The sequence below is a fragment of the Bubalus kerabau genome, chromosome 12 (genome assembly GCF_029407905.1).
Source record: "Bubalus kerabau isolate K-KA32 ecotype Philippines breed swamp buffalo chromosome 12, PCC_UOA_SB_1v2, whole genome shotgun sequence".
In the NCBI taxonomy this organism is placed as follows: Eukaryota; Metazoa; Chordata; class Mammalia; order Artiodactyla; family Bovidae; genus Bubalus; species Bubalus kerabau.
Genome location: NC_073635.1, coordinates 90749226 through 90776880, shown reverse-complemented (window position 1 = coordinate 90776880; position 27655 = coordinate 90749226). Strand labels below are relative to the sequence as shown.

Here is a 27655-nt window from a genome sequence, read left to right as displayed (position 1 = left end):
TAAAAAATTCTCCTTCTATAACACTTTCGACTGCAAGTCGGCTAAGTTATGAAGCAGCGTGGGAGGGGCTGCCCCAACGACATGGCCAGGATGCAGGGTGTGGCCATGTGGTGGAGCCTGGACCCCAGAGGTGGCCTTCCTCCCAGCACAGTCTCCCGTCCAACCTCCAGGGCGGGGGTCTCCAGCCCCAGCCCATTCAGAAGACCCAAAACCAGAACATTCTGTCCCAACGACATATCTGCTATTATTATCTGTCACCCAGAGCCTCCAGAGGAAGCCCCATGGAGCCAGGGGACAGGGGCCCTGGGCTGGGGACGTCCTCCCTGCTGACCCCTCGGCAGCAACTCTGCGCCACCTGGGAAATGTCAGGTCAGGGTCCAGGCCATCCTGGGGATGCCACGACACATGGGAGGTCGGAGGTCAGGGGTATAGTTACCCTGGAAATGACTCCAAGGTCTCGATGGGGCCCGTGGTGTCCACGCACAGTAGGCAGCCTGCCCGGGTTCCCCCTACAGACCCCGGAACGTGGGGCTGCTGACCCAGTTCAGGGGGGGATCGGTCCAGCTGCTAAGGGGCTGTCCCTGCCGGGTGCGGGGAGGGGAGTACATGGCCTCAGACCTAGCTCCAGCTGGCCACAAGGCGCCTGTGGATAGGAGGGCTGGACCTACCCATCAAGTTGCTGCTGAATACACAGGCTGACCAGCCCCTAGGGTAGGGGCAGCCAGGCTCCAGGGTCAGAGGTCAGAGGCCTGGGTTCAAGTCTGGATGCTTCTCCTGCCAGGCCTCGCACCAAGGTCACCGACGCCTCGTGTGACCACCGGGGACTTGCAGGAGCTTGTGGACACCCCCAGGGACCACCGGGGACTGGCAGGAGCTTGTGGACACCCCCAGGGACCACCGGGGACTGGCAGGAGCTTGTGGACACCCCCAGGGACCACCGGGGACTGGCAGGAGCTTGTGGACACCCCCAGGGACCACCGGGGACTGGCAGGAGATTGTGGACACCCCCAGGGACCGCTGCTGCACTAACACCAGAGTCAGGGCTTGGCCTGAGCCGCCCCAGGCCGTCCTGTCTGCAGAACTCAGGAGTCAGTAGCTTGCAGTTGTGACCACCCCAGAGGTCATAGGCCACCACCGCAGGGACAAGGGGGTGGAAGGAGGCCGGCGCGGAAGCCCTGAGGTGTGGCCCTCCAGGATGGCTGGGTTGTGGCCCAGTGCCGCCAGGAAGAGTGCTGAGGTGAGGATGCCAGCGCCTCACCCTTGCCCAAGCTCCCCACCCCCGCCACAGACCCTCAGCCCTGCCCCCAGGTGTGTCAGCTCTGCAGCGCCCTGGACGAGCAGGAGCACCATGCTGGGGACGCAGCTGCAGCTGTGGTGGGTCTGTCCTCACCCACGTGGTCCACCCTCAGCCACACACGGCCCGCCTCCCTGCACACGACTGCACTCACCCACACGTGGCCCACCTCACCCACGTGGTCCACCCTCAGCCACACGCGGCCCGCCTCCCTGCACACGACTGCACTCACCCACACGTGGCCCCCTCACCCACGTGGTCCACCCTCACCCACACGTGACCCCCCTCACCCACACGTGACCCCCTCACCCACACGTGACCCCCTCACCCACACGTGACCCCCCTCACCCACACGTGACCCCCTCACCCACACGTGACCCCCCTCACCCACACGTGACCCCCTCACCCACACGTGACCCCCTCACCCACACGTGACCCCCCTCACCCACACGTGACCCCCTCACCCACACGTGACCCCCCTCACCCACACGTGACCCCCTCACCCACACGTGGCCCACCTCACCCACACGTGGCCCCCCTCACCCACACGTGGCCCACCTCACCCACACGTGGCCCCCCTCACCCACACGTGACCCCCTCACCCACACGTGGCCCACCTCACCCACATGTGGCCCCCTCACCCACACATGGCCCGCCTCCCCTGCACACGACCTGCACTCACCCACACGTGACCCGCCTCACCCACACGTGACCCCCCTCACCCACACGTGGCCTGCCTCACCCACACGTGACCCCCTCAGCCACACGCGGCCCGCCTCCCTGCACACGACTGCACTCACTCACACGTGACCCACCTCACCCACGTGGTCCACCCTCAGCCACACGCGGTCCGCCTCCCTGCACACGACTGCACTCATCCACACGTGACCCACCTCACCCACACATGGCCCACCTCACCCACACGTGACCCCCCTCACCCACACGTGGCCTGCCTCACCCACACGTGGCCCGCCTCCCCTGCACACGACCTGCACTCACCCACACGTGACCCCTCTCACCCACACGCGGCCCGCCTCCCTGAACACGACTGCACTCACCCACACATGACCCACCTCACCCACGTGGTCCACCCTCAGCCACACGCGGCCCACCTCCCTGCACACGACTGCACTCACCCACACGTGACCCACCTCACCCACGTGGTCCACCCTCAGCCACACGCGGCCCGCCTCCCTGCACACGACTGCACTCACCCACACATGACCCACCTCACCCACACGTGGCCCGCCTCCCCTGCACACGACCTGCACTCACCCACACGTGACCTGCCTCACCCACACGTGACCCCCCTCACCCACATGTGGCCCGCCTCACCCACACGTGGCCCACCTCCCCTGCACACGACCGCACTCACCCACACGTGACCTGCCTCACCCACACGTGACCCCTCTCACCCACACGTGGCCCGCCTCCCCTGCATACGAACTGCACTTGCCCACATGTGACCCGCCTCACCCACACGTGGCCCGCCTCACCCACACGTGGCCCCCTCACCCACACGTGGCCCCCTCACCCACATGTGGCCCGCCTCCCCTGCACACGACCTACACTCACCCACACATGACCCGTCTTCACCCACACGTGGCCTGCCCTTGCCCACTCGTGACTGTCCCTCACCCATACGTGGCCCACCTCACCCTCAAGTGGCCCGCCTCACCCACATGTGGCCCATCTTCACCCACTCGTGACTGTCCCTCACCCACACGTGGCCCACCTCACCCACACATGGCCCTTCTTCACCCACACGTGGCCCATCCTCATCCACTCATGACTGTCCCTCACCCACACGTACCTGTCCTTGCCCACTCATGACTGTCCCTCACCCACGTGACCTGTCCTCACCCACACATGGCCCATCTTCACCCACTCGTGCCTGTCCCTCGCCCACTCATGGTCCTCACACTGCCCCGACCTCTGCCGCATCCCTCAGCACATAAGTCTGTCACAGTCGGGATGACGGGATAAGCTGCCACACTCTGGGGCACAGGACTGCTCGAGTCCACACCTTGTACTGAATCTTTGCTCGTGACTTCAGACAACCTGAATAAAGCATTGAACTTGCCCATCTTACCATCTTACTCTTTTTCTGAAAGTCAAAGCCTTAAACTCTGTTTCAGCTCCTGGGATCCAGGAGGAAGGTGAGGAAGGGCTGGCCTGGTCATCTTACTATAGGCCCATCACCTGCGAGGGCATCACCCCCGTCCTTCCGCCCCAGCTTCCCCGCGCTTTTGACCTTTTGGGGATGTGTCTGCAAAGGTCATGTTTCACAAGGATTCAAACGTTAAAGGTAGTGGTAATATTCACATATGCTAGGTTCTGTCTCAGTTCAGTCTAGTCCAGTTGCTCAGTCGTGTCCGACTCTGCGACCCCATGGACTGCAGCCCACCAGGCTCCTCTGTCCATGGAATTCTCCAGGGAAGAATACTGGAGTGGGTTGCCATTTCATCCTCCAGGGGATCTTCCTGACCCATGGACAGAACCCATGTCTCCTGCACTGAAGGCGGATTCTTTACCACTGGGCCACCTGGGAAGCCCCAAGGTGATGAGTACGGGTCTTCCAAAAGTAAGACAAGGAACAGGCGCTCTCCCCACCACCAGCCAGAGAGGAGGCACCACTTCGGCTGTGTCCTCGGGACCACCTTCCTCACCCGCCCCCGGGGCAGTGCAGGAGAGGCTGGGGCTGTGGTGGGTCCTGTATCTGCCGCAGGGCCCGCACCCGCTCCTCCCTGCAGAAAAGGTGGGGTAGACGAGCTGCAGAGAGCATCCCGAATCACAGGGACACGCGGCTCGTTTGAAATGCCCATGCGCACTTTATTAATAAAAACCAGCAGTGCCGAGTTAAACAAGTCAAACAATTAAAGTCTCTTTATTCCACAAAATATTACAGAAAAGTTTACTTGTGTTCCAATAAAAAGACTATTATTTTAGAACAGGCAGCTAACAGCAACTGTGCAGTTAATGGTTCTGGTGAATACATTTTAAAAGAGACTACTGCCTGCCCTGAAATTCTTTTTTCTTTTTATAAAAAAAGAACTATTAAAAATGATTGACAAATTTTGAGTTAAAAAACTGTTAAAACATTCTCTATATTTAATTTCAACTTTATAATAGATTACAGGAAGATGCTTATGAAACAAATACAACATTTGTTTCAGTACATGTCTTTAAATGATAGACTTATAAGTATGTAAACAACTATATAATAAAAAGTTTCCGAACACTGCCTGTAAGAAATCAGGCACATTTTACCACAAGCAGTAAACCCTCCCAAGCTTCAGTTCCCATCGCTGCACCAGCATGGCAGCAAACTTTCACCCAACAAAACGAAAACGAAAAGGGACCTTGCGATCCACTTGCTGCAGCACAGAGCAAACCAAAGTGTAAGCCCGCTGGACTCACGCAGTCAGTATAACTTAAGGGAAACAAAGTCAGAACGAAACGTCGAGAAGCAGAGCTGGGCGCTGCCGGGCCCGCAGTGCCCCCGAGCGCTGTGCTGGGCCCGCAGGGCGGCATGGAGGCGGCACAACTTCTCCAGCAAACTCAGGGGGCGAAATGAACTCTGAACTTAAAAAACAGCAAACGAAAACACAAAATCCGAAAGAGTAGAGGTCGTGTGTCGCTGTCAAACACAGGCGGCTCGTCGGGACCCCCGGGGCACGGCGAGTGGCTCATCAGAAGCGCCCTGAGCCCGGAGGTCGGCAAGCTCTTCTGGGAGGAGGGCGCGGAACGGACGTCTCATGCCGCGCGCTCCTGGCCGCGGGCGGCGGCTCAGTCCTCCTCGTCATTCTCGTTGAAGTCCTCGTCGTCTTCGTCGTCCTCACCGACGCACGACACGGGTGTCTCCACCCGGGACCCGCTGTACTGCGACCCGCTGGAGCTCGTGGCCAGCGCCCCGTCCGCGCCATTGGCCAGGTCGCTGCAAGGACAGGGGCATCAGGGGCCGCACGCCCGGTGGCACAGAACCCACCTCTCCCAGGCTGAGCTCACCGTCACCCTCGCCCAGCACGACGGAGCGAGCAGCTCGGGCGGGCTCCTGTTTCTCACCGCGCCAGGAACAGAAGCCCCGGCGCACCAACAGAGACCCCGAAACCCTCCTCCAAAGCCCCCGCTGTGCCCGTCGTGACCTCTGCGGGAGGAGAGGGTGGGGCGTGTGACACACGTGTGTGCATTCACGGGTGTGCACGCGGTTTTCCAATGCTCAGCATGTTTTCCTTTTAAGAGAAAACCACACGCATGTCTTAATACCTTTTACTGGTGTTTACTGACGCTGCTCAGCACAACCTAGGCCGTATCACGCTCTCTAACAAAGTAACCCCATATCTGGGAAACCCCCATCTAGCAACCACGTCGGAAAGAGTGGAAAACAGGCTGAAGCTGCGGCTGCCTGCAGCCAGGAACCCCCTGAATGCACGACCAGAGAGGGCAGCTCAGTAAACCGGGGCCCCGGGGTCAGCTTTTCTTCCGAAATGGTACTGGCTTTCATCTTGTTAAAAACACTGACAAGAGCCCGAAAGTTCATTAATATAAAGAATTTCTTAAAGAGGAAAGTGTAGAAAATACCCGAATTCCACCTCTCAGAATAATCAGTGTTCAGACTTTACAAACCGGGCCATGCACAGTGGCAGATTCAGAATTTAAAACCAGCCAACCTCTGTCAAAACGCAACCAGGTGCGGGCACCCCGCGAGGGGCTGGGCGCCGGGACCCTCACAGGGAGCCTGCCCTCCCTCAGGCGCACTGAGGCTGAGCCGGGGTCACGCAGAGGCAGCCTTCGAGGCAGGTGCACTCAGGGTCTACTAGCCAATCCGGTTTCGTCAGACCCACATGCTGCTGATTTCATGTGTGTGAGAAACGAGACGTTCTTTACCAGGACTGATATGAACATGTATGAGGCCCAACATGGTACTACACAAGACCACTGTTCTGTCCACACTCAAACGGAAATCCCCTTACACTTATCTTTAAGAACCAGGAGGAATGCCGAGGCCTGACCCAGCCCTGCTCCGGGGGCTTGTGAGGTCACAGCTCAAACACACTCTGACTGAAATGATAGAAGTTCCTTCAACACGTAGAGGAATGCAGGCAACAAACGGTAAAATAAGAAAAAGCAACGACAAGATCACATGTACATGGTGACTTCAAGTGCGTTGAAAAGAAAAGGGGAAGAAACAGACGGAGAAACAGCGGCGCTCAGGCTGCCGGCCACGCGGGTTTTGCCGCCACTGCGCGGAGTTACTTTAATAGAAAATAAAGTCCACGTACCGCTACTGATCTTTGGGGGGAAAATCTCACCAGGACAAACAGCTTCTCTGCTCAGAGCACAAGCTCCGGGAGACCCTGGGGCCCTGGGGTGTCTGCTGAGCAGGGAGCCCCGCTCCAAGCAGGACGGAGGCCGCTCACGAGACCCGGGCCTCCCGCCGGGGAGGGTGGCCGCGCGGCTCCCGGGGGCGCAGTTACCTGGCAGACAGCCGCGTGCCGTTAGAGGTCGACACTGCCGACGCGACAAACACACCGCCGAGGGATCCCTGAGCCATCTCTGCAAAGAGGAAGAAAACGAGGCAAACGTCACGAAGCAGAGGCCATAGGACTCTAAGAGCGGATGGCTCCCGGCCGGGCACCCCTCGGGAAGGTGGCGACGAGGGCACTGCAGGGGCGGGAAGGGACACGGCCTCCAGGAGACGGATGGACGGGCCAAGCGGGGACGGCTCCCCTGCCCCTCCTCCCGGCGAGACCCCGGCCCCACCCCTCTTCCCCGCGGGACCCCGCCCCGACCCTCCTCCCGAGCACGACCACAACGCCAAGAACAGGTGGGCAGCAGGGGTCAGTGGGGCAACCACTGGCGTCGGGGGTCAGCACACAGGAGATGCTTCATGGACGTCCTGCAGGGCTCGGGAGCCCCCAGGCCACCCAACGCGGGGCTCACCAGAGGGGCACAGGGAGGCCTCTCCTCTCACCAGAGCGCCCCCACCCTACGCCAGGACCCCCAGCTTGGCCGGAGGGGCACCAGGACAGACTCCAGGACCCCTGCTCAGCTGAGAACCCTACAGGCACCACACCCACACCCCAAACCCCGAGCCCCCTCATCCCCCGCCCCCCTTGCTTCTGCTGCCCCCGCAGGCAGGCGACCCCCCCAGGCCGCTGACCTGTCACGTAAGGCTCCAGTGCCTTCGGCACCAAGCTCCTGGCCACCCTCAGGTCCTCGGGGGAGCAGCTCCCGGACTCCAGCCCGCAGGCCATGCCCATGCGCTTCAGCACCTCGATGTCGTCATGGATCTCAAACGTGTTGTCGAAATTGAACAGGTACTCAAACCTGGAGGCGACGGTCGCCGTCAGAAAAGCACCGTCTCCAAGACGGAGCCGATGCCTGACTTCGGACCCCGAGCCCCCAAACCTTCCCCGGCATACAACCCACCCATCAGAGGCAGCGACGCCCCCGGGACGGGCCCCAGGTGCCGCCTGCCGTCCTGACAGCAGTCCTCACGGACCCCACCGCCCTCCCTTCCAAGGGGCCCGCACAGCCTGCGGGGGGGAACCCGCCAGTGGAGGAAACCCTGGGAGCCTCGCCTGGCGACCCCGCAGACACGCAGCGCGGCGCAGAGCAGGCCCCGCCCACCCTCGCCGGCAGGCCCCTCCCCCACGGCCTACTTGTCGTTGGAGATGCTGCAGTCGATGACCGTCTTCTTGCTGGTGTTCACGATGATGAAAGGCAGGTGGATGACTGAGTTGGGCGGGGGCGGCCGGCTGGCCTGCTGCTCCACCTGGCGGTTCCTCTGCACCAGGTTCTTGAAGGCGATTTGCTACAAAAGACGCACAATTGGCACACGCTGATTCCCGCGGCCACTGAACAGCTAGCCTCCGCCTGGGCATATGCGACGGCCCTGCCCGGCCCCAGCCAACACCAAGAAGGCTGGTCCGCTGAGAGGTCAGAGTGGCTGCCCAGGGAGCCGCCGGCCAGGGAAAACACGCCCAGAACCAAATGCCTGGAGGCCAGATGACAGGCTCGCGGCGCCTGCACCACCAAGTGGCCTCCCGGGCAGGAGCCCCTTACCTGCAGGATGAGCTCTTGAAGCTGTGACTGTTTCTGTTTTATCCTTTCCAGCCTTCTCTGTCTCTCCACCTTCAAAGACCAAACACCAAAACAAAACCATCACGGTTCGTTTCTGAAGCATATTTTAAAATCCAAGGCAACACATGGTCACCAAAGACACGAGCCCTGAGCCTGATGGGGGCCAGGGGGCCAGACGAGGCAGCTGCTGCCAGGCACGCGGGCGGCTCCTCTGTCTCAGGACTGCACCACCTCCGCCCGGCTTCCCCTCCTCTGGGCGTGGATACAACATTCTTTAAAACCCCCACAGGCCAAGATGTGGAGTGTACCCGCCCCGGGCCATCAGCCTCCAGCCCCGGGTCACCACCAGGGGCAGCACGGCTGTGCCCAGCACCCCCAGGTCCGCCCAGCACCCCAGGGCAGCCGGGCACCTCCAGGCTCTGGCACTCCTGGGCGGAGTTGGTGGGCAAGCCGATCCACTTGATCTCCTTCTTCTCCTTGGAGATGATGTTCATCGCCATGAGCACATTCAGTGCGTCGTACACACGCCTCCGGATGTTCTTCTGATCGTAGGCCTGGCAGAGACGCGGGGGGTTCCAGACGGCCCAGGACCACGTGCAGAGCAGCACGTGAGCACCGGACCCTGGACACACCCGAGGCCACACGCTGCCCCCCGACCCAGGGCGGCCCCTGCACGGCCCACAGGAGCGAACAGATGCCACAGGGATGCGACAGCTTCCCGGCACCAGTGGGTCAAGAAACGTCCTTCCCAAGGGTTCCGGGGCCTCCTCTGCACCCACGGGAGGTGGCGGGGCGGCCTCTCCAGGGTTCCGGGGCCTCCTCTGCACCCACGAGAGGCGGCAGGGCGGCCTGCCTGGCGCACTCACCGACTCGCTGGGCAGGATGTGGCTGTCAGCAGCGCTGAACTCGGCCACCAGCTCGTCGGCCACCTCGTTGTACGACGTGGTCCCCTTGCGCTGCACCTTCTCACACACCTTCATGGAGAAATGCCGCAGCCCCTTCCCGTTCTTCTCTCCTTTCCGGTTGCGCTTCCTGCGGGGACAGCACGGAGCAGCCGCGGCCTCAGTTCGCAGCGCAGGCCGGCCACACTAGCGTCTGGGGGCCGGCTCGTTCCGCCAGGGGCCCCCATGGGCCATGCCCAACAGAGGAGGGGTGGGAGCCTGGCTCCGTCCCCCATCCAGGGACCCCCCCCTCCTTGAAAGGCCGCAGGACAAACGTCCACATGGCCGCATCCCACACGTCTCTTCAACTCTAGGGAAAAGCAGGGCAGGACCTGGGACACGTCGGACAGGTGTCCAGACGCTAAACGGTGCTTCTTAATAAAACGTCATCGGACGTGAGGAGCTACGGAAGTTTTGCTGCAAATTTCGGAATTTGGGGCAAACGCAGCCCAGCTGAGACGAGGCCACATGGCAGCCAGGAGGGAGACCCAACACCTGGCCTTCTAAGTCGCCACATCAGGGGAAAGGCGCCCAGGTTCCCCACTGAGGGGTTTTGGGGACTGATGGTTGTTGCTTTAGAACCAGTAGCTTTTTGTCTTTAAGGAGAGTCACACAGCTGACCTCTGAGTAAAACTGTTTCACGTTACTTTGCTTTTGGAGGAAAGGATTAAGGCAACAGTGTGACCGTGGCAGGCGGCTGCACACAGCCACGTTTAGCAGCAGGGGGAGAGGCTGGAAGACCCGCCCACTTCCTGGGGCTCCACAGACGGTACTTCCCAGCACAGACAACGGCTCAGAAGCTGGAGCCCACCCTCCGCGCGCCACCACCCCCCCCAAGAACTCAGGGCGGCTGCCCGCGGCCTGGCCTCTCGAGGCCATTCGGGGCCACTGCCCGCTCCTCCAGCGCGCCGGTGCCCACGTGCACGCAGAGGCTGGGTGGGGGGAGTTCTAGGCAAGTGCTCACCCGGCAGACCAAGGTGAGGGGTCTGAAGGCTGGTTCTGGGAGACAAAGTGAGTGTTAGGGGTGTGTGGGCTTCCCACCACGATAGTGTTTGGCGCTGCAGGTCTCTGAGGCGTACCAATTACCTACAGTCAAAAAAGACAATTCAGGACAGTCAGAATCTCCCACACACGACGCTGCCACCTCATCTTCTCCTGCTACCTACAGCCGCCGCTGAGTGTCGTTAAGCAGAGGCTGGAGGAGGGTCCCGAGAGCCCCGGAGCCCCGGCTGCCGTCGCACACCTGCTGCACACGGGCGGCTGGAGACGACCCCGAGACCCGCACGCTCCACTTCACCGCCTTCGCCCGCGACCCGGACAGAGATGAGACCGCTTCACTGGGGCAGCAACGAGCCCCGAAGACGAAAAGGAAAAGAACCCAGGGCCAGTGGGGCTCACTGCGGTGACCCCAGTGCCCGCCCACCCACACAGGGAGCCTGGGCACCCCGGCCAGCGCACGGTGGGGGCTGGGGGCAGTGCCACCAGGGTGGAGGCAGGCACCCACTGCTCGGGCACAGACATCTGGCCCAGAAGCCCTGACCCGTGGCCCCACGTTCACAGGGCATGCACACACTGCCTCATCCAGCCAGGTAGGAGCTCAGCTTCCCAGAGACTCGTGCCTGAGCCGGGAAACCACTCAGAAGCAGTGCTTCCCGGGGACCGGCATGGGAGCCCCAGGCCCCCGGTGCTGGGGGTGGAGAGCAGGCACATCTGTGCTATTTTAAGCTGGATGCTCCCACTAGTCCGCTGCTTAGCAGGATAAGGGCTACCTGCCACAGCCCTGACACAGCTGACCTGGCACTTTGCAAATTATCCCTAAGCCCAGGTCACCTATGAATATCAACGATCCACAAACCATGGAAAGGAAAACAGCTCAGCTGAATTCCAGTCTCTTAATCCACGTTCCCAGTGATCAAAGCATCACCAGTGTTTCACTCTCATTCAAGAGATATAAAATCAAACAGCACGTGCTCTAGAAAGTGATCAAACGGCACGTGTGTCCCAGACTGGACCAGGGTGGAAGGCGAGAACCCCTAGAGCCGAGGCCTCGCGAGTGAGTGCTGAGGGGGCCCCAGGTCACGGCTCATGCCCTCGTGAGCCGTCCCTCCAGCGCTCAGGAGAACAGGCTCAGGATGGCAGCCCCGCCCGCGGCCAGGCTGCTGCTGACCCCCCGCCTCGGTCCTTGCCCCCCTGATAGCGCCTGCTCCCCGCCCACCCGGAGGACACCCCCCTCAGCCACAGCTGCTGTGCAGGGAGAGCAGGTGCCCACTGGCTGTCCGTCCCCAAGGTGGCCTTCCTGGACCACACAGGACATGGGGGTGGGCAGGGCACCCCGTGCCTGCAGGCGGTACCTCAGCCTCACAGAGGGCCCTGCAGGTGCTCAGTCCGCCCTCACACCCCGATTTCCACGGCTCTCCACCGACCGACCTCCTGTGAGAACCCCCAGCTCTCTGCGCTCAGCCTGTGTGTGCAGCTGGAGAGGCACCGGGGCGCGGGGAAGATTGCGCCGCCTGACTAGCTCGGCCTGAGCCAGCTCTAGGAAGCCGCAGGGGAGCGTCCGCTGAGGGGCTGAAGGTTGGGACACCGACAGAAATCTCCATGTCACTCCTGTTCCCCGCTATATAAACTGGAAACAGCAACAGAACTGTTCCTACGCTCACCGAGCCACTCTCGGCCGTGACTCTGCTATAACACAACACACAGTACCTATAAGATAAAATGATGTGAATTATAACTTCCGTCAGAAAAACATTTATTGAGTATCTGTGATGTTACAGGAAGGCCCAGGCCTCCACGTACTATGGACTTGGAGCGTTGCAGCAAAGCTGCTGAGCCAACGTGGCCAGCGTCACAGTGGGGCTGAGTGTCGGGCCGTCACACACCCGCCGGGGGCCAGGCCGCAGGCGCAGGTGGGCCGCAAATGCCCCACCCCTCACAGCCACAGGTCACATCAGGAAGAGGCCGCCAAGCCTGCGGGCAGGAGTTGGTGGGGGCTCCTGGGGGGCACTGGGCAAGGCCCCGGGAGTCTGACCCCTCCAATCAGCCAGGAAGGCCAGAAAAGCTACAACCCACATCCGCAGAGCCCCAAACCCACGAGAGGTTGGCCTCGAGTCCTGGGCAGGCAACAGGCCCTGGCCAAGGAGCAGCTGGCTCACCCGAGAGCACGCACTGCCCAGCAGACCCCACGAAAGCAGAGGCAGGAGCAGCTGAGAAGCCGTGGGCAGGCAGCCCCGAGCCGGGGGGCGCCCGGCACCAGCCCTGCACCCGAGACCGTGGCCTCAGACAGCAAGCCTCCCGGCCTTACCACTTGCTGAGTGATGTTGACGTTGGACTGTCCAAAGGTCTTTGGCAGGAGCTGCTTCCCGAGAGAGTTCACTGTGGAGGGGTGGACGGCAACCAAGGACACCACGCCTGCAACGCAAGAGGCGACGTTGCAGCGGCCCTGTGTCCGGGCTCAAGGCATCTGCACCAGCTGATCGCCGCGCAGGCGGCCCTCCTGCCCTGGACCACGTCAGACCCACGGGCGGCTGCAGGCACCTCAGCTGAGCCTGACTCCCAAACCTGGCGGCTGTGCCCACACCGCCCTCTCCTGACCAGCGCACACCAGGCCCTCGCGTGCAGGGCTCAGGGCTCCGCTGCACCTGGCTGCCCCCAACCTGCCCGAACCCTGTGGGCTGCCTGCCCCGACAAAATGTTCTGGTGGGACCACAGGACCCAGCGCTCAGAGTTCTGATTTTCAGAGAACTTCAGTTAGAACTGAGTGCACCCAGACACCTCCCCGTGTGTCTGCAGACGGGCACAGACTCACAGGCTTCTCCTCCTGCAGCAGCAGCACATTTCTGCCCAGGAGGAGCGACCGCAAGGACACTGCCCCCCACACTCGGACACCCGGACACGCAGCCAAGGGACAGACACCTTCCCGCCCCGGGGACGCAGCAGTGGGCACGTGTCCACCACTCACTCCAGACAACCGTGCACACGGGGCCCCTGCCACTCTCACATGCCAGGGGTCCCGGCAGGGTGCGCGGGGCTGCCCTGGGGCGGGAGGAAAGTGCGCCCAGTACTGTGCTCACGTCCTCGCACGCTTCCACTTGCCCTGGCTCTCCACAAACAACAAGGACTTGCAAGCCAGGTAGACGCGGCCGCTGAGCCGGAACCCCGGAACGTCAGGGACGCCGAGACACAGGGCAGGGGAACGGGCCGAGCCAGGCGCCCTTACCTTTCCCAGGACTGAGGTTCTGGTCTATGAAGACCTTGAGTTCCCCGTTGGCTTCAATTAGACCGGCCTGCGGGGACAACAACACAGTGAGACGGCGTCGGGCCGAGCTGCCAGCCGGGCGCGCGCAGGGTCACCCACCGTGATCGGCTGCGTCACCCGCAGGAAAATGACTGCTTCCGCCTTTAAGCTCGGCCCTTGGGGCAATGCAGTACTGCCCTTATCACTGAACTGCATGTCCTTTCATCAGTCACGTCTGAAGTCAGCGAGGGGGTCCACGGGGGGACCACTGGGGGAGCAGACTGGTGCTTTGGCCTGAGCACAGGGCTCCAGCTAGTTCAGAACGCCAGACACGCAGGCGCCCCTGACCCTGGGACGAACCACGCCCCCCAGCCGTGCCCAGCCACCGCCCCTCGGGGAGCCTCGGCTCAATCAGAGCGCTGGACACGCGGGCGCCCCTGACCCCAGGATGGACCACGCCCCCAGGCCGTGCCCGGCCACTGCCCCTCAGGGAGCCCCGGCTTGGTCAGAGCGCTGGACACGCGGGCATCCTGACCCCAGGACGGACCACGGCCCCCAGCGCAGCAGGCCTCGGGCCCTCGAGGCCCTGCCCCACCACCCATGGGCGCACCTACACGGCAGCCAGGGCTGGGGCAGGGGGCACAGAGGGAGATGGGGCGGGCTCCCTGCTTCAGCCCCAGAACCCTGGCCCGATTTAGACGGCTGGGAGAAGACCCCTGCCAGGCCCTCAAGTCTAACCCCAGGAAGCACAGGGCTGGGCGGCGTGGGGCGGCACGGACCCCGCTGGGCCTCAGCCATGCTGCACCAGGACGGAGGGTCGGGGGGTGCACAGACACCTGGAGGCCGCCTGCTCGCAATGCCAAACGCCAGCTGTGAACTCAGGCGTGCTCTCCAGGGGTTAGCCTGAAATGACGGTGCACCTTGCCCCTCGTGCTGAAGGATGACAAAGGTCACGTGAACGTCCTTAATTCCTGGGGTGCAAATCAAGAGGAAACCACTGCCTGATGGGGACATTCAACTCACAAAGAGACACATCCAGCCTTCAACCAAAGATGCAAACTAAAACTGAAACCACCTTGAAACTTCACCCATCAAGCAGTGCAACTTTGTGGGTTCTTAAGTTATCATCAAATTCGGTGCTAAAAACAGGGCGTTAAGATGGGTGGAAGCAGGTGTGACCGGCACGCCTGTCTGGGGAAGCCATCTGGGCACGTCTCAGACGCAGTGCACACCTGTGCAGGTGTCCACGCGGGGCCTGTGCAGCCGCTCCACTGAGGACCCAGAGTGGGTTATCGTGCACTTGTGCCAACGTGAGAGACCCCTTGGCTCTGGCCCGGCCACGAGGGACCCAGCAGAGGGCACGTGGCGAGTTAACCCCCCTTTCAGGACTCTCACAAGACTGGCGCCTCGGGCCACCAGGCAACGGCTTCACTTCTAACACCCACTCGTGCCACGTGTACCTGTGACTGAAAGCCCGGGGAAACTGCAAACCACCTAGAAGGGGGCCTTCAGATGGCCTCCACCCTACAGAGCTCAAAGCTGGCACTGCGGGCCACAGTCTACGCAACAAACGCACACGAGCGGACCCGCTCACCAAGAAGGGGCTTGTGCTCCACGCCAGGGGCCTGGGGCTCACACACGTGTTCCAGTTTTGCAAGATGAGCTTAGGGAGAAGGTCTCATTTTTTATTATTTCCCGTCTTAGCTCACTTCTCCTAACTGACCACCTATGATTCCCCAACAGATCAAATAAACAAGCAGCTGCTAAAAATGAGGTAGAAGAAAAAAACCAGTGATTCCGGAGCAGCGGCAGCACAGAGCCGTGAAACAGGCAGGGCAGGCAGCTCGGGGCTCCCACACACGGGGAACACGCCTTCACCACGGATGACCACGTCCACCCCAGGAGGGACGACACAGGCTCCCAGCAACAGCTCTCAGATGGGCCGGCAGACCACTCTGCTCTCACTTGCCTGGGTTTTCTATTCAGGTACAACGCACGCCACATTTACAGCCACAAGAAACGCTCCTTGAACTGTTTAAGTAGCTCACATTCGCTCCTCGTGGAAGGTTTGCTAAATGGAAAACCCAAAGTCGGAGACGGAAAAGCTGCTGGGGTGACGCCGTCAACCAACATAGGAAACTCCCCGCTGAGGGCACACGCCGCCAGGACACTCTGTGAGGGGCCAGCACGCCCGCACCTGTCAGTGGTGTGGGGAGGCCCAGGAGGTCAGCCCGAGGGGTTGGCTCTCCTGTCTCCGGGGCGGGGAGGCCCGGGAGGCCAGGCCCGAGGGGTTGGCTCTCCTGTCTCCGGGGCGGGGAGGCCCAGGAGGCCAGGCCCGAGGGGTTGGCTCTCCTGTCTCCGGGGCGGGGAGGCCCGGGAGGCCAGGCCCGAGGGGCTGGTTCAACTGTCAGTGGGGCAGGGAGGCCCAGGAGGTCTGCCTGAGGGGCCAGCACGCCCTCACCTGTCTCTGGGGCAGGGAGGCCCAGGAGGTCGGCCTGAGGGGTGGCTCTCCTGTCTCCTGTCGTCTCTGGCCTGCAGGCAGAGGCCCCTTGAGGTCTGTCCAGTGCTGCTCCCCAGCCCCAGCCCAGGCCCCCGACAGCGCGCGCCTGGCGGACAGGACCGGGGACACGAGTGTCGGAGGCACTGTGTTTGCGAGCCTAGCAGATGGATGGGGTTCGCTGTGTCAAACCAGAATCCCCTTTATAACTGGATCCTGGGAAAACAGGAGTCCGACAGACAAAGTCCTGAGGCAAACGACAGAGGCTGAGAGAAAGAAGACCAGCTTCAAATTGAACCCTCAGAGCCACACATGTCGCGTCAGCTCAGAGCCTAGACGGGCCACGGCCAGGGCGCCCCAGCAGTCCACCCCCACCAGGCCCTCGGTGCTGACCGACGCTGGCGGCAGGCGGCCATCTGACGGACGGGCCCGGGGAAGTCCCACCTCTGCCCCACCCCCAGAGGCCTGGCCCTCAAGCAGCCCCGCCTAACAAACACACGAAACCGCAGAAAGAGGAGCCAGGCCTGGCGTCTGAGCAAGAGCCATCCGCTCATTCCATGCTGGAGAAAAGTGAGACTCGTTCAACAGCAGAGAGAACAGCTTTGAAAAGGTGACTGTGTGCGGGGATCAGCCCTGGGGTCACACTGCCCCAGGCGGGGTCCCCCGAGCCCTGGGGATGCCCTCAGCTCAGGGCCGGGGCCAGGCGGCGCCCGACAGTCAGGACGTGGGCAGCACCTGGTGTGTCACCGGGCGCTCTGGGGCCGCGCTCGTGACCAAGCCATGACCCTCTGCTGTTCACACCGTCTCAGGTTTTCTCCAATTTTATCTCGTGTGGAAAAGTTAACTCAAACACCAAAACCTGTCGTGAGAACAAGCACAGCAGTGCTGCCTCAGTGCTCAGCGGAGCGGGCTGGGTGTTCTCACTCAGGCCTCGGGCGGGAAGGAAAGGGCCGCCCAGCACCTGGCCAGCTCAGCCCGGCGAGGCCTGGGGACCAAGCAGGTGCCCACCACCCCGGCCGCTGGAAAGCGGCACGTAGGACATGTGTTTTAGACAAGCTCGCTAAACCAGACCCGGGAGCTCAGGCTCCGCAGTTTCTTTGGGTTTCCTGCCCTCAACAGCACGATCCAGGGATGTTACCATGAACTCAGAACACCACGTGCAACCACAGAGCAGCTACGACCACAACTCACAGGCCAGCTCAGGGCTGAGCCGGGCTCTCCCACCAGCACAAGGCCACCCCGGCTCCCACAGCGGAGGGAGAGGGAGGCACGCGAGAGTCCTGGAGCATCTGTGCAAAAGCAGGCCTGTGACTCCCCACAGCGACCGCCCCTGCTCATTACAGACCTGTGTGACACTGGACGAGGACGAGGACAGGTCCTCCCGGGGGGACAGCGGCCCTGCACCCTCCTCCCCTCAGAGTTGAGGGCTGTCGTGGGCTCCTTGATGGCCCTCCAGCCAATTCCAGAACAGCTAGAGCCACAGCGCAGGCTCTTTATAACCACAGTCTTCCAGAGGCCAAGGACTCCCAGTCGCTCCTGGGGCCACAGACAGGAGCAGGGGACAGCCCAGGCAGGGGCACGTGGGCACCACACGCTCAGCACACACACATGTGCACATGTGTGTGTACACACACACACACACCCAGCACACACGCACACATGTGAACACACATGCTCGGCACACATATACACACTCATGTGTGCACACAATAATCACACACACGCACCCAGCACACATGCGCACATGTACACACGTGCTCAGCACACATGCACACATACCAAACATGTTAAGGTACACACGCTTGGCACACACATGTGCACATGCACACACACCCAGGGTGCACATGAGTACACACACTTTTAGCACACATGTATACACATCCAACACACGTGTACACACAGCACACACCCAGCACACACACGTGACACACATGCTCGGCACACACATTTACACACATGCTCAGCACGCATGCACACACCCAGCATGCACACACATTGTACACACATGCTCAGTACACATACTGTACACATGCTCAGCAGACACGTGCACACATACACACACTCGGCGCACACATCACACATGCACACTTGTGACACAGACGTGCACACATGCTCACACACGCTCACATGTACACATGCTCAGCACACACGTGTACACACTCACACACCTGCACACACATACACGCACACACTCAGTACACATCAGACCCCGGCCCGCTGTGCGTCACACAGCTGCAGCGTTCAGTGCAAGATGTTTCTGATGGTGACAGTTGGCACTGTCAGATGGAAACCCGTGCCTACATCTCCCCTCCAGGAGCGTCCCGCACGCTGAAAACCCCCCGACCGGGATCTTCTCACCAGACCCAAGGCACAAAATAAAACCCGCAGACACCCAGTTCCGTAAATCAAAAACCAATGAACCACGTGTTCACTCACCAGGGCAACAGGTTCCCATGGGGGAGGGAACAGGTACCCCTGGATGGCGCCCCCAATGCCACAGTCTCCCCCCCGCAGGCCTCGCTGACCTGGGGGTCTCACTGCAAGATTCCTGGAACTACCCCACGTGCACACGAAAGACAGCCCCCAAGCTCCAAGGCGAGTCCCACAAACCAGGGCCGAGGGCCCAGGGGCAATGACAGGCTGGGGAGTGAAGGATGGCGCTGAGACCCACTTTTCAAAGGAAACGTGGCAGCGAACCCCGAGGCGTCGGGCTTTGTCCCCTACCACAGGAAGGTTAAACACAGGAATAACAGTGTCCCGTCTGCGCGTCTCTGTGAACAACAGAGACTCACACCTCTCTGAGCACTAGAAACAGCAGCCCCAGGACAAGCCGCGGCTCAGAGCTCAAGCACGGCCCCCATCTCACCCTCCAGGTTCAGGGGAAGAGCATGCTTTTTCCTTGACTCGGGCCCACCCTGCCCGCCACCACTCCTGCAGGCCCCACAGCCCCAGCGAGGCAGACGGAGCACAGGGCCCGCGGTTTGGAGGTGCAGGGTTCTGAGCCTGATGCAGGCTCAGATGCAGCCTGAACAGGGCAGGGAGCATCTCCAGCTCGCCAGGGAGACCTGCCCACCCAGTGGGGATGCCCAACGCCACCCCTCCCCAGCCCCTCAACCTCCTCCACTGGGACCCCCAGCATCAACTCCAGCCCCCCAGGCCCCAACAGCCCCCACGGCGCCCCCAGAGCTCTGCCCCCATGCCCTGGCATCCCAGCCCACCCACTTCACCTTGAGGGGCTTCGATTTACATCTGAGACCATAGTGAGGCCCTGTGACCTAAGTCAACACTGGCTGCAGAGTCATCTTCCCAGACTCAAACGTCACACGCGCCTTAGACACAGTCAGCAGAAGAGGGGCCAAGCCTCCGTCTGCCGACCACCAGCCCGGCTGAGACCTGGCTCCAGCACACCAGACGGCTCAGCTCAGCACAGGCGCAGCCACGTCACCTGCGCCCCACTCAGCCTAGTATCATCTACTCCAGAGGCACCTCCCTACCCCACGGCGGATGGGCCGTGTCACTCCATCCAGCACCGGGCTGCACTCCGTGAGGCTGCATCTCCAGGAGGGACGGAGGACAAGGTCGCTGGGCAGCGCTTCTCCTGCAGCCGAGCGGGGTGACAACCATCCGCCCTGATACCCTCCAGGTGCCTCAGAGGAGTCAGAACCCTCGGGGCTTCACATAGCAAGGCAGCAAGCCAGGCCCCCGCCCGGCCTTCATCCTGGAGCAAACAAAGCAGAGGACCAGGTGGGACCGTGGACTCTCAGAGATGATAAGTCACCCCCACGGCACACGCAGGTCATGACATTCACCACAGACACGCCACCTGGGATGCCGGGCTCACCCCCACGAAAGGGCTCAAGTGTGCTATTCTGGCCCCACAGATACGGATACACTGTGCCTCGGGCTGTATTTCCAACTCCGTGCAACTGATGAGTAAATAAGTAAACAGCCTCTCGTCCCTGACATTCACAGAACAGCAAGTTCCGAGAAACACCGACAGACAGAGCTGGGGTTTCAGGGAATTTAACTGATGCTACCAAGGGTAGGACGGAGTGCCAGGGCCCATGAAGTCAGCTCCGCGTGGAGGCCTAAAAGCCTATTTCTTGCAAAATGTGAAAAAGTTTACTCACGATATTCTATGGGTTCATGACAAATGTAAACAAAGCAGATTGTTCACTTTTGTTTATCACCACATTTCATTTTTTTCTGAGAAAAACAGTTGCCAAGCCCAGTGCTGAGCGTTTTCACGGCTGGAAGCTGAACTAATTCCCAGTAGGCACACAGAGCAGGTGCTCAGGGAGGCTCCGCCTGCCCAGTGCCTCTGCAGGCAGGGGGTCCTCCCACAAAGCCCCGACTGATTTACAAGTCAACCAGCCTCCAAGAGACCAAGGAACGTGGCGGTGACCAGCCTCGAGACGCAGCTTGCCGCAGCTCAGGCCTGCGTGGCCCAGGCGGAGGCCAGCATCGCTCAGGCCGCGTGCGGCACCACCGGCTGTCCCCACCTCCTCACCTTTACTTTGTCTCTTTGCTTGAAAGGTCTGAACACCAACACGCCCGCAGTTTATGGGTGGTCATTCTGAAACAAGGTGGGGAGTGACCGAGAACGCAGTGCTAGGCAGACATCAGTCCAGCACAAAGCAGACACACGTACTCACATCTTTTGCCATGTTACCAGATCCGTGAAATCGATGCTAGTAATGGTCACCCTCCAGAAAAGAAAAATAGTTTTCCTGGTAAAAAGAAGGAGAGAGGAGGAATGAGCCAGGCTGAAATGAGAAGTTGACAACACTACCGTCCCCTCAGCATCACCACCCATCTAAGCGGCAGGAGTCCCTTCCTCTCCAAGCCCACACTCCGTCCCTGGGGTGCGGCCCAGAAACGCCCCCCACCCAGGGACTTTAAAGTCATCTCAGGCAGGGAAGCGTCCACAACCCGGCTGCCCGCCGGCCTCCCCGAGGCGCACAAAGACCCGGCGTGGATCAGCCTGGCACCGCGGCCCGAGCCCCCACCCGGAGCGGCCCCGCGCGCACGCGCTACCCGTAGACGCCCCCGGCCCACCCGCGACCACCGGCCAACCGGTAACTCTGACAGGTGGGCTTCCGGGGCCCCGGCCTCCGGCCTGTCACTAGGCCGCGGCCGCCTCCCGCGAGCGCGCCCCGCGCGCCGGAACCGGCAGTCGGCGGGCAGGTGGGGCTCGCGCCCCGGACCTCGGACCCCGGCCCCGCGCGCCCGGGCCCGCCCCGCCCCGACCCCGCCAGGCGCGGATGCGCGCGCCGCTCCGCCCCGAGGCTGCCCGCAGGCCCCGCCCGGGCCCCCGGCCCGCGCCCCCTCCGGGGGTCACCTGGGCGCCCAGGCGGCGGCCCCGGCGCGCGGGGACCGGGGCGGCGCACGCGGCGCGGGGCGGGGGCGGCGGGTCCGGGCGCCCGGCGCGCGCCCCTGGGGACCCCGGCCCGCCGCACCTGGCGGGCGGGCGGCGCGGGCAGCGGGCGAGCACCCGCGGGCGGCGGGCGGGGGGCGGCGGTCCCGGCGGCGCTCGGCCGGGGTCCCTGCCCTGCCGAGGCGCCGGGCGCGGGGCTCACCCTGCGAGCGTCGGGCGGCGTGACGTGCGCGGCGCGGTGACGTGGGCGGCGGCCCGACTCCCGCAGCGCGCCTGCGCGCCTTTTCGCGCCTTCGGCTCCCTCCTCCTCCTCCTCCTCCCCCTCCCCCTCCCCCTCCCCCTCCCCCCACTCTCCTCCCGCCCGGCGGCCCGCGCTCGGAGAAGATGAGCTGCTCGGGCGCGTGCACGCGTGTGTGCACGCGTGCACGCGTGTGCGCGCGCGCCGGCTGGGGATGGAGAGGAGGGCCTGGTCCAGGACTCCGCGGTGCGCGTGCAGGGGAGCTGAGTCAGGGATATGAGCACATGTGCGCACACGGGGGACAGGCATGGGCGCGCGCGTGCGTGTGTGTGCACCCTGGGGATAGGAACTGGGACGTGTGCACCTGTGCGCACACAGGGACAGAGGCCTGGTGTGTGTGGATGTGCATGCACCTGGGGGTCACGGGCTGGGGGGGGTGTATGCATTTCGTAGGCACTTGGGAAACAGTGGAAGGTGTGCAGATGAGTGTGTACACACACGGGGGCCAGAGATGGGGGTACACTGGCATGTGTGCACAGCCAGGAGTAGGGGATAGATGCAAGAGTGTGCACACAGAGGCAGGAGTCAAGTGTGTTGTGGGTGTGTGTGTGTGTGCATGCATGTGCAGATGTGGGGACTTGGAGGAGCGGGGTCGAGTAGCACACAGTGTGTGTACTCTCGGAGGAGAAAGGCAGGCTGGGATTGTGTCCGTAGGCGTGTTTGAGCAGGTGCATATGTGTGTGCACAGGAAGGAGAGGAGGTCGGGTGTGTGCTCGTGCGGATGCTCGGAGGAGACAGTGTGTGCACGCGCAGCGCCCTGTCCGCCAGGTGCTCACCTGTTCCTGCCCAGCCCGAGGTCTCCATGCCCACGCCCGGCCTCTGCCCAGGTTCTGAGTCTTCTGGACGGAAGGTGCGGGCCTGTTCCTCATCGCCAGGTGGCCCGGGCTAAGTGGAGTCTGAGTCCTGGAGACGTGACCCCCGCGGTTCACCAGCAGCAGGGCCAGGGCAGGCGGGGCGTGGGGGCCAAGTCCAGAGTTCATGGGGCACAGAGGACTTCAGCGTGGATGCACCCTCAGGTGCTATCGCCTTACACGCAGCCTGGGACGGTTTCACAGTTTAACCACTTTCAACCTGCTTCTCTAGCAAGCCACTCCAGTCTTGAACTGTTAACCCTTAATTAGCGCTGGTTTCTTGAAAAGCAGGAATCTTCCCATTCTTTCTACTGATCAGTACACTGCACTTAGAGTAACAGGGATGATGAAAACAGGGTGGGAGGGGTGGGAAATAAAAGGCTTCGGAGGGACCGTTCCCTGTCCCTGCAGGCTGGACACCTCCGCTTCCCTGTGGAGAAACATGCATAGCTCCCCACTGGAAGGGCCGTGGTGCCTGGACCTCCCGCCCCGTTCTTTCTCAGAAAGTCTGCGTTCCTCGCTCCGCCGCTTTTTCCCAGAAACTCCATCTTTCTCACAGTGTTGGAGTCTTCATCCCCACGTAGCAGCCAGAAGCCCCTCCCTGGGCTCAGGTGCACAGACGGACAAGCCTCTGGGTGAGGGCTGGGTGCTCGGAGAGAGGAGAAACACGGGATCAGAGTCCGAACCCAAGTCCTCTCCCCACAGAGTCCAGTCGTTGACCAGTATTTACAGGGGATAACCAGCTCTCATATTCAAAATCATTTCTGCACAGAAATCACTCGTGAAACACTCTGAGCTCGCAGGCGCTGCTGCAGCATTGAAACAAACCCCTGGTTTGCTCGGAACCTCTGCCTCTATAGTCAGTTACCCTAGAGAACGCCTGTGCCTGTGTTGAAAGGTGACAACATAATTTTGGTTGAAGATCCAAATGTTTTTGGCCACATCTCGCCTTGAAACCCCTAGGCTGGCAGAGATGTGACCTAGGCAGGTGATGACCCCACGCATGTGTCCATCGGTCCTGTCTGCTTTGGGGAGTGTCCCAAAAGTTGGGGTTTTAGTGAGCCTTCCACCAGTGTTCAGTTGGTCCTCCTCCCTGGGGCTGTGCCGCCACTGTGTGGGATGGTGCTGCTCTGTGTTCCGTTAGAAGGCTGGCCCGTGCTTCCCAGGAGAATGCCCACCTGTCACAGCGCCCCCTTTCTTTGTGGGCTTGATACAAAGCCTTACCCCACCCCTATTAAACTCTCCTTTGAAGGAGAGAAAGTTTTCTAATCCCTTGAAAATCTGAATTCTAAGTCTGTTAGATATCCAACTTGTCTTCGGCTCCCTCCTCCATGACAGGTCTTTTCTCTGTTTTCCATCTTCTTGGGTGACCACGGCAACAGTAACATCAAGAGGTGGGGAGACGGAGCGGGGCAGAGGCTCAGAGACTTGGGTGGGGATTCTGCGTGTGCACAGGTGACATTTTCTCTTTCTTTGACCAGATAGCAATAAAGGCGTCTTTGGAAAATTTTGTTTGCTTGCTTCTTTCTGCGTATCAGGAAATATAAGCGAATCAGGTGGCTTGTTGGCAAGCCTCAGGAAAAGCCCCTGGCCCCTCACAAAGAGGCCACCACTTCTGAGCCCCACCCACTACCTGGACACACCAAAGTGGCTGTGTTTCTCCCTCTTCCTTACTTCACGATTCTGTTTGAAAACTTCTGGCCAAAACCAAGCCGCCCTCCGGGAAAGACGGTCAGACCCTGGCCTTCCTGTGTCACTGTGCCTTTAGCGTCGCTCAGTCTTAAACACCTTCACAACCACCTACAGACTGAAGTCGTAGTCCTTTGAAAGGCTCCCCTTGGACCTGACAAGTTCTAGAAGGTCATGGCATCCAAGCTGACTCAAATTTACTCAAAGAAATCCCTTTCATTCCTTTGCCCATGAACTCCACAATCCACCCAGCATTGATCTGGGTGACCTGCCTATGCTCCTGTTAAGATGATATCCAGGTTGTTCTCCACGGACTCATACAACGTCAAGGCTCAGATTACTTCTCCAAGGTTGTCTGACTTCCCTTCATCTCAGCTTCATCGTAGCAGGTGGGCTGGAGGGCCTTTCTCTGAATCCACAAGGTAAGTGGACAGCAGCGGGGAAATGACCAGAGATGTTGAACGTCCACCTCTCCTTGTGTTACTTTCTTCCTCAAAATAATCCAGCCAGGAGCCCACAGCACGGTTTTAGGAAACCTGACTTTGTGTAGAATTTAATGTCTCCGGTCATTTCCCCGCTGCTGTCCACTCACTTGCTGATACAGAGAAGCGCCGTCTAGCCCACCTGCTACGATGAAGCGGAGATGCAGGGAAGTCAGATGACCTTGGATAAGTAATCTTAGCCTCTCTGATGTGCAAATCCCTTTAGCTGAGAAATAAATAGAAAAAATAGTTCTTTGCTAAAAAGACAAACCACAGTTTCAAAGGCTTTGCCTGTTCTGCATTCCTCACTCACCTAACATTTCTGAGCCATGAACATGTGCAGCTTAGTGTGCTGATGCAGATTAATAAGACAGAGGGTTGCTCAGACGGGACGGCCAGACTCCCGTACGACCAAATATGATGGGGGCAAGGGTCGCTTCATGGCTGGAAGCGGGAATTGTGGAAGCAGAGAGCCAGAACCATCATGGCTCCTGTAGGCAATCAGGGAAGGCTTCATAGCGAAGGTGACGTTGAGATGGTCTGCGAGCAGCTGAGGGGTGTGTGTGCAAGTGTGCACACGTTAGGATTCGCGTGTTCCTGCAGAAAAGGACACATCTTGGAAAATGCTTGTGGCTGCTTACATCCATGTCTTAGGCAGGGCAGCTGCAATAAAACCCCACAGACTGGTAGCTCATAAACAACAGAAATTATTTCTGACGGTTATACAGGCTGGAAGTCCAAGCTCAGGGTACCAGCCTGGGGGGTTCTGGTGAGAGCCGTCTTCCTGGCTCACAGATGGCTCCCGCCTCGTCCTACGCGCGAAGGCTGCTGCCCGGCCCTCTTAACAGGCACTAACCCCGTTCGCAGGGCACTGCTCCCAGGACCTAATTCTCCCCAAAGGCCCCACCTCCGAATGCCACCTGCAGTGAAGGAGAAGTAATTCCCCCTCCACTCTAGGCTGTGGCCCCCATAAAAGACAGGTTAACGAGAGAAAAGCAGAAGCTGAAAGTGTGCACCTCATGAGGACGGGGCGCACCAGGGAGAGTGGGGTGCTCTCAGAGTGGCTCGGAACTCAGGCTTAAGGACCGCCTCCAGCTGAAGACAGAGCGGCCGGGCGAGGAGGAGCGTGGAAAGGAGAGCAGGGTGCCTGCGGTGACACCCAGTCCCCTGCCTGAGGAGTGCCGCTTGTGGGCTCCCTGCCGTCTCCTCCCAGGTGGACAGGGAGGCGCCTGCAGAGACTCTAGGTGGTGGAGAGGGCGGCTGTGCTCTGAGCTGTGAGCCGCCCCACAGCAGGGGGGTCCTGCCGGTCACTCCAGCTGGGGGTGAGCTGTGAGTGGCGCACGCTCAGACCATGAAGTCCTACTGGCTTGGCGAGGCCGCACCTGGCTGTGAGCGACGCTAGAAAATGCAGGCACGGTTCTGGGCCCTCTGTCTGCCCAAGCGCTTCCAGGTCTGTAAAGAAAGGGGCAGAGAGCTGATGTTCCGAGATGACTAGCAGTTTGTTCTGAGCAAGGAAGAGAGGACTTGCTCTCAGAGACGTGAGCCCCACGTGGAGTGGGGAGAAGGGCTGAGCCTCCGGCGCCGGTGGAGAGGGGCCGCAGAGGCAGTGCCGGTGCGCGAGGCGTGGAGGCTGGAGGGGCTCTAGACGGCGCCCAGCGGGAAGGAGCCGCGGATGGGAGCCCCGGGGTCAGACCCGGACCCTCGTCCCGTGGGCCTCGCCCCGCTGCAGCTCCCGCAGTGGCGCCTGGGCCCCCAGGGTGGCACGCAGCACCTGCCTCCCGCCGCTGATGACGAGGGCACATTTGCTGACCACCGAGAGTTGCTTTGGACACCGGCAGCCTCCAGTGCGCAAGAGCCTGCGGCGGAGAGCGGGCGATGCGGCTGCCCGGGGAACAGCAGGGCAGCCCCAGGGCCCACGTCCACGGGCGCTGGGCGGAGACCCGGAAGGCGGGTGAGGGAGGGCTGGGCCGCTGGGCAGAGGACGGGGCTGGGCGGTCGCGCTGGCGTTTCTGACAGTTGCCTCGCAGGCCGCAGAGAAACGTGACAGAGACACGGGTGGACGTTCACGGCGCGAGACCGCCGGGACTGCACTGGCCGGGCGGCGCGCACAGGCCGGGCGCTCTGGGGGTGTCTCCAGGCGCCGGCGGAGGACGCGTTCCCGGGAAGGATGACCCCGCCGCCCTCCCGGCTGGCCTCTCATCCCCACCCCACCTCCGGGCCGTTCTGCCCGTCCCTGGATTCGGCCACCAGGACGAGCTGCAGAGAAAGGCGGGAGAGGTCGGTCCACGGGGTTCTCCTCCTCCCCAGCCAGGGGGCTGTGTCCGCATCCCTCTCTGTCCACCGCCCGTCCTCCGACCCAGGCCGGGGGACCCTCCCCGGGGTACTCGCCACCTGCCCCGCCCACACCCACCTCTGCAGACAGTGCGGTCAGATGGGCCTCTATTCCTGCCAGAACGCTGGCTGCTTCAACCTCTAAACATAAAAAGTGGTCACTAATGGCACGGGTGGACTGACTCAAGGAACCAAGAAAGTATGTATTTCAAACAGGAGGGGAGATAACAGTGTCAGGTGAAGAGAGGTCATTCAGCTTGGCAAGCAAATGATTGATATTTATTTGAGCATTTTCAATAAAGTAGAGCAGCAAAGCCCTGCAGAAGATCTGCTGAAGGGAGGCAAGGAGGAGGGCATGGAAGGGCAGGCAAGGGAGGTTGGCAGGAAACCGGTGGTTTGGGGGCTCCAGCTGGGGGCTGGGGGGTGCCGCTGGGGAGATGAAGACCTGAGGGGTTTTTGCAGGCTGAGAAGTCTCTGAAAGGAAAGAGATGAAAAAGAGAAGGGCACAGGACCCAGGGGAGGCAGAGAGAGCATCAGAGAGGGCAAGAGAGTCTGAACTAGAGACCCACATT

At 61.3% G+C, this 27655-nt stretch overlaps 1 protein-coding gene across 3 annotated transcripts; it reads right to left on the bottom strand.

The window, feature by feature from the left end:
• Positions 1 to 4102: 4102 nt before the first annotated feature.
• TFDP1 (transcription factor Dp-1) lies at positions 4103 to 21743 on the bottom strand. 3 transcript variants are annotated; one of them, XM_055543077.1, is made up of 12 exons: positions 21635 to 21743; positions 20711 to 20785; positions 13541 to 13607; positions 12626 to 12732; positions 10286 to 10407; positions 9247 to 9412; positions 8791 to 8934; positions 8363 to 8431; positions 7960 to 8111; positions 7458 to 7624; positions 6772 to 6850; positions 4103 to 5231 (listed from the first exon to the last, which is right to left on the bottom strand). In XM_055543077.1, the coding sequence occupies exons 2-12, from the start codon at positions 20720 to 20722 to the stop codon at positions 5084 to 5086; spliced, it is 1233 nt and encodes a 410-aa protein (XP_055399052.1). In that variant the 5' UTR covers positions 20723 to 20785; positions 21635 to 21743; the 3' UTR covers positions 4103 to 5083. The 3 variants fall into 3 exon arrangements, with proteins under 3 accessions (XP_055399052.1, XP_055399054.1, XP_055399053.1); XM_055543079.1 differs by lacking the exon at positions 21635 to 21743 and adding an exon at positions 21515 to 21537; XM_055543078.1 differs by lacking the exon at positions 21635 to 21743 and adding an exon at positions 21132 to 21262.
• Positions 21744 to 27655: the final 5912 nt, after the last annotated feature.

What these genes read in the sequence shown, in the direction of transcription:
- TFDP1 (XM_055543077.1), bottom strand. An exon ending in AGGAGTGCCAGAGCCTGGAG is followed by an intron (nt 8,432 to 8,790) that starts GTGCCCGGCTGC and finishes TGGTCTTTGAAG; the next exon opens with GTGGAGAGACAGAGAAGGCT. An exon ending in TTCAAGAGCTCATCCTGCAG is followed by an intron (nt 8,112 to 8,362) that starts GTAAGGGGCTCC and finishes CGTCTTTTGTAG; the next exon opens with CAAATCGCCTTCAAGAACCT.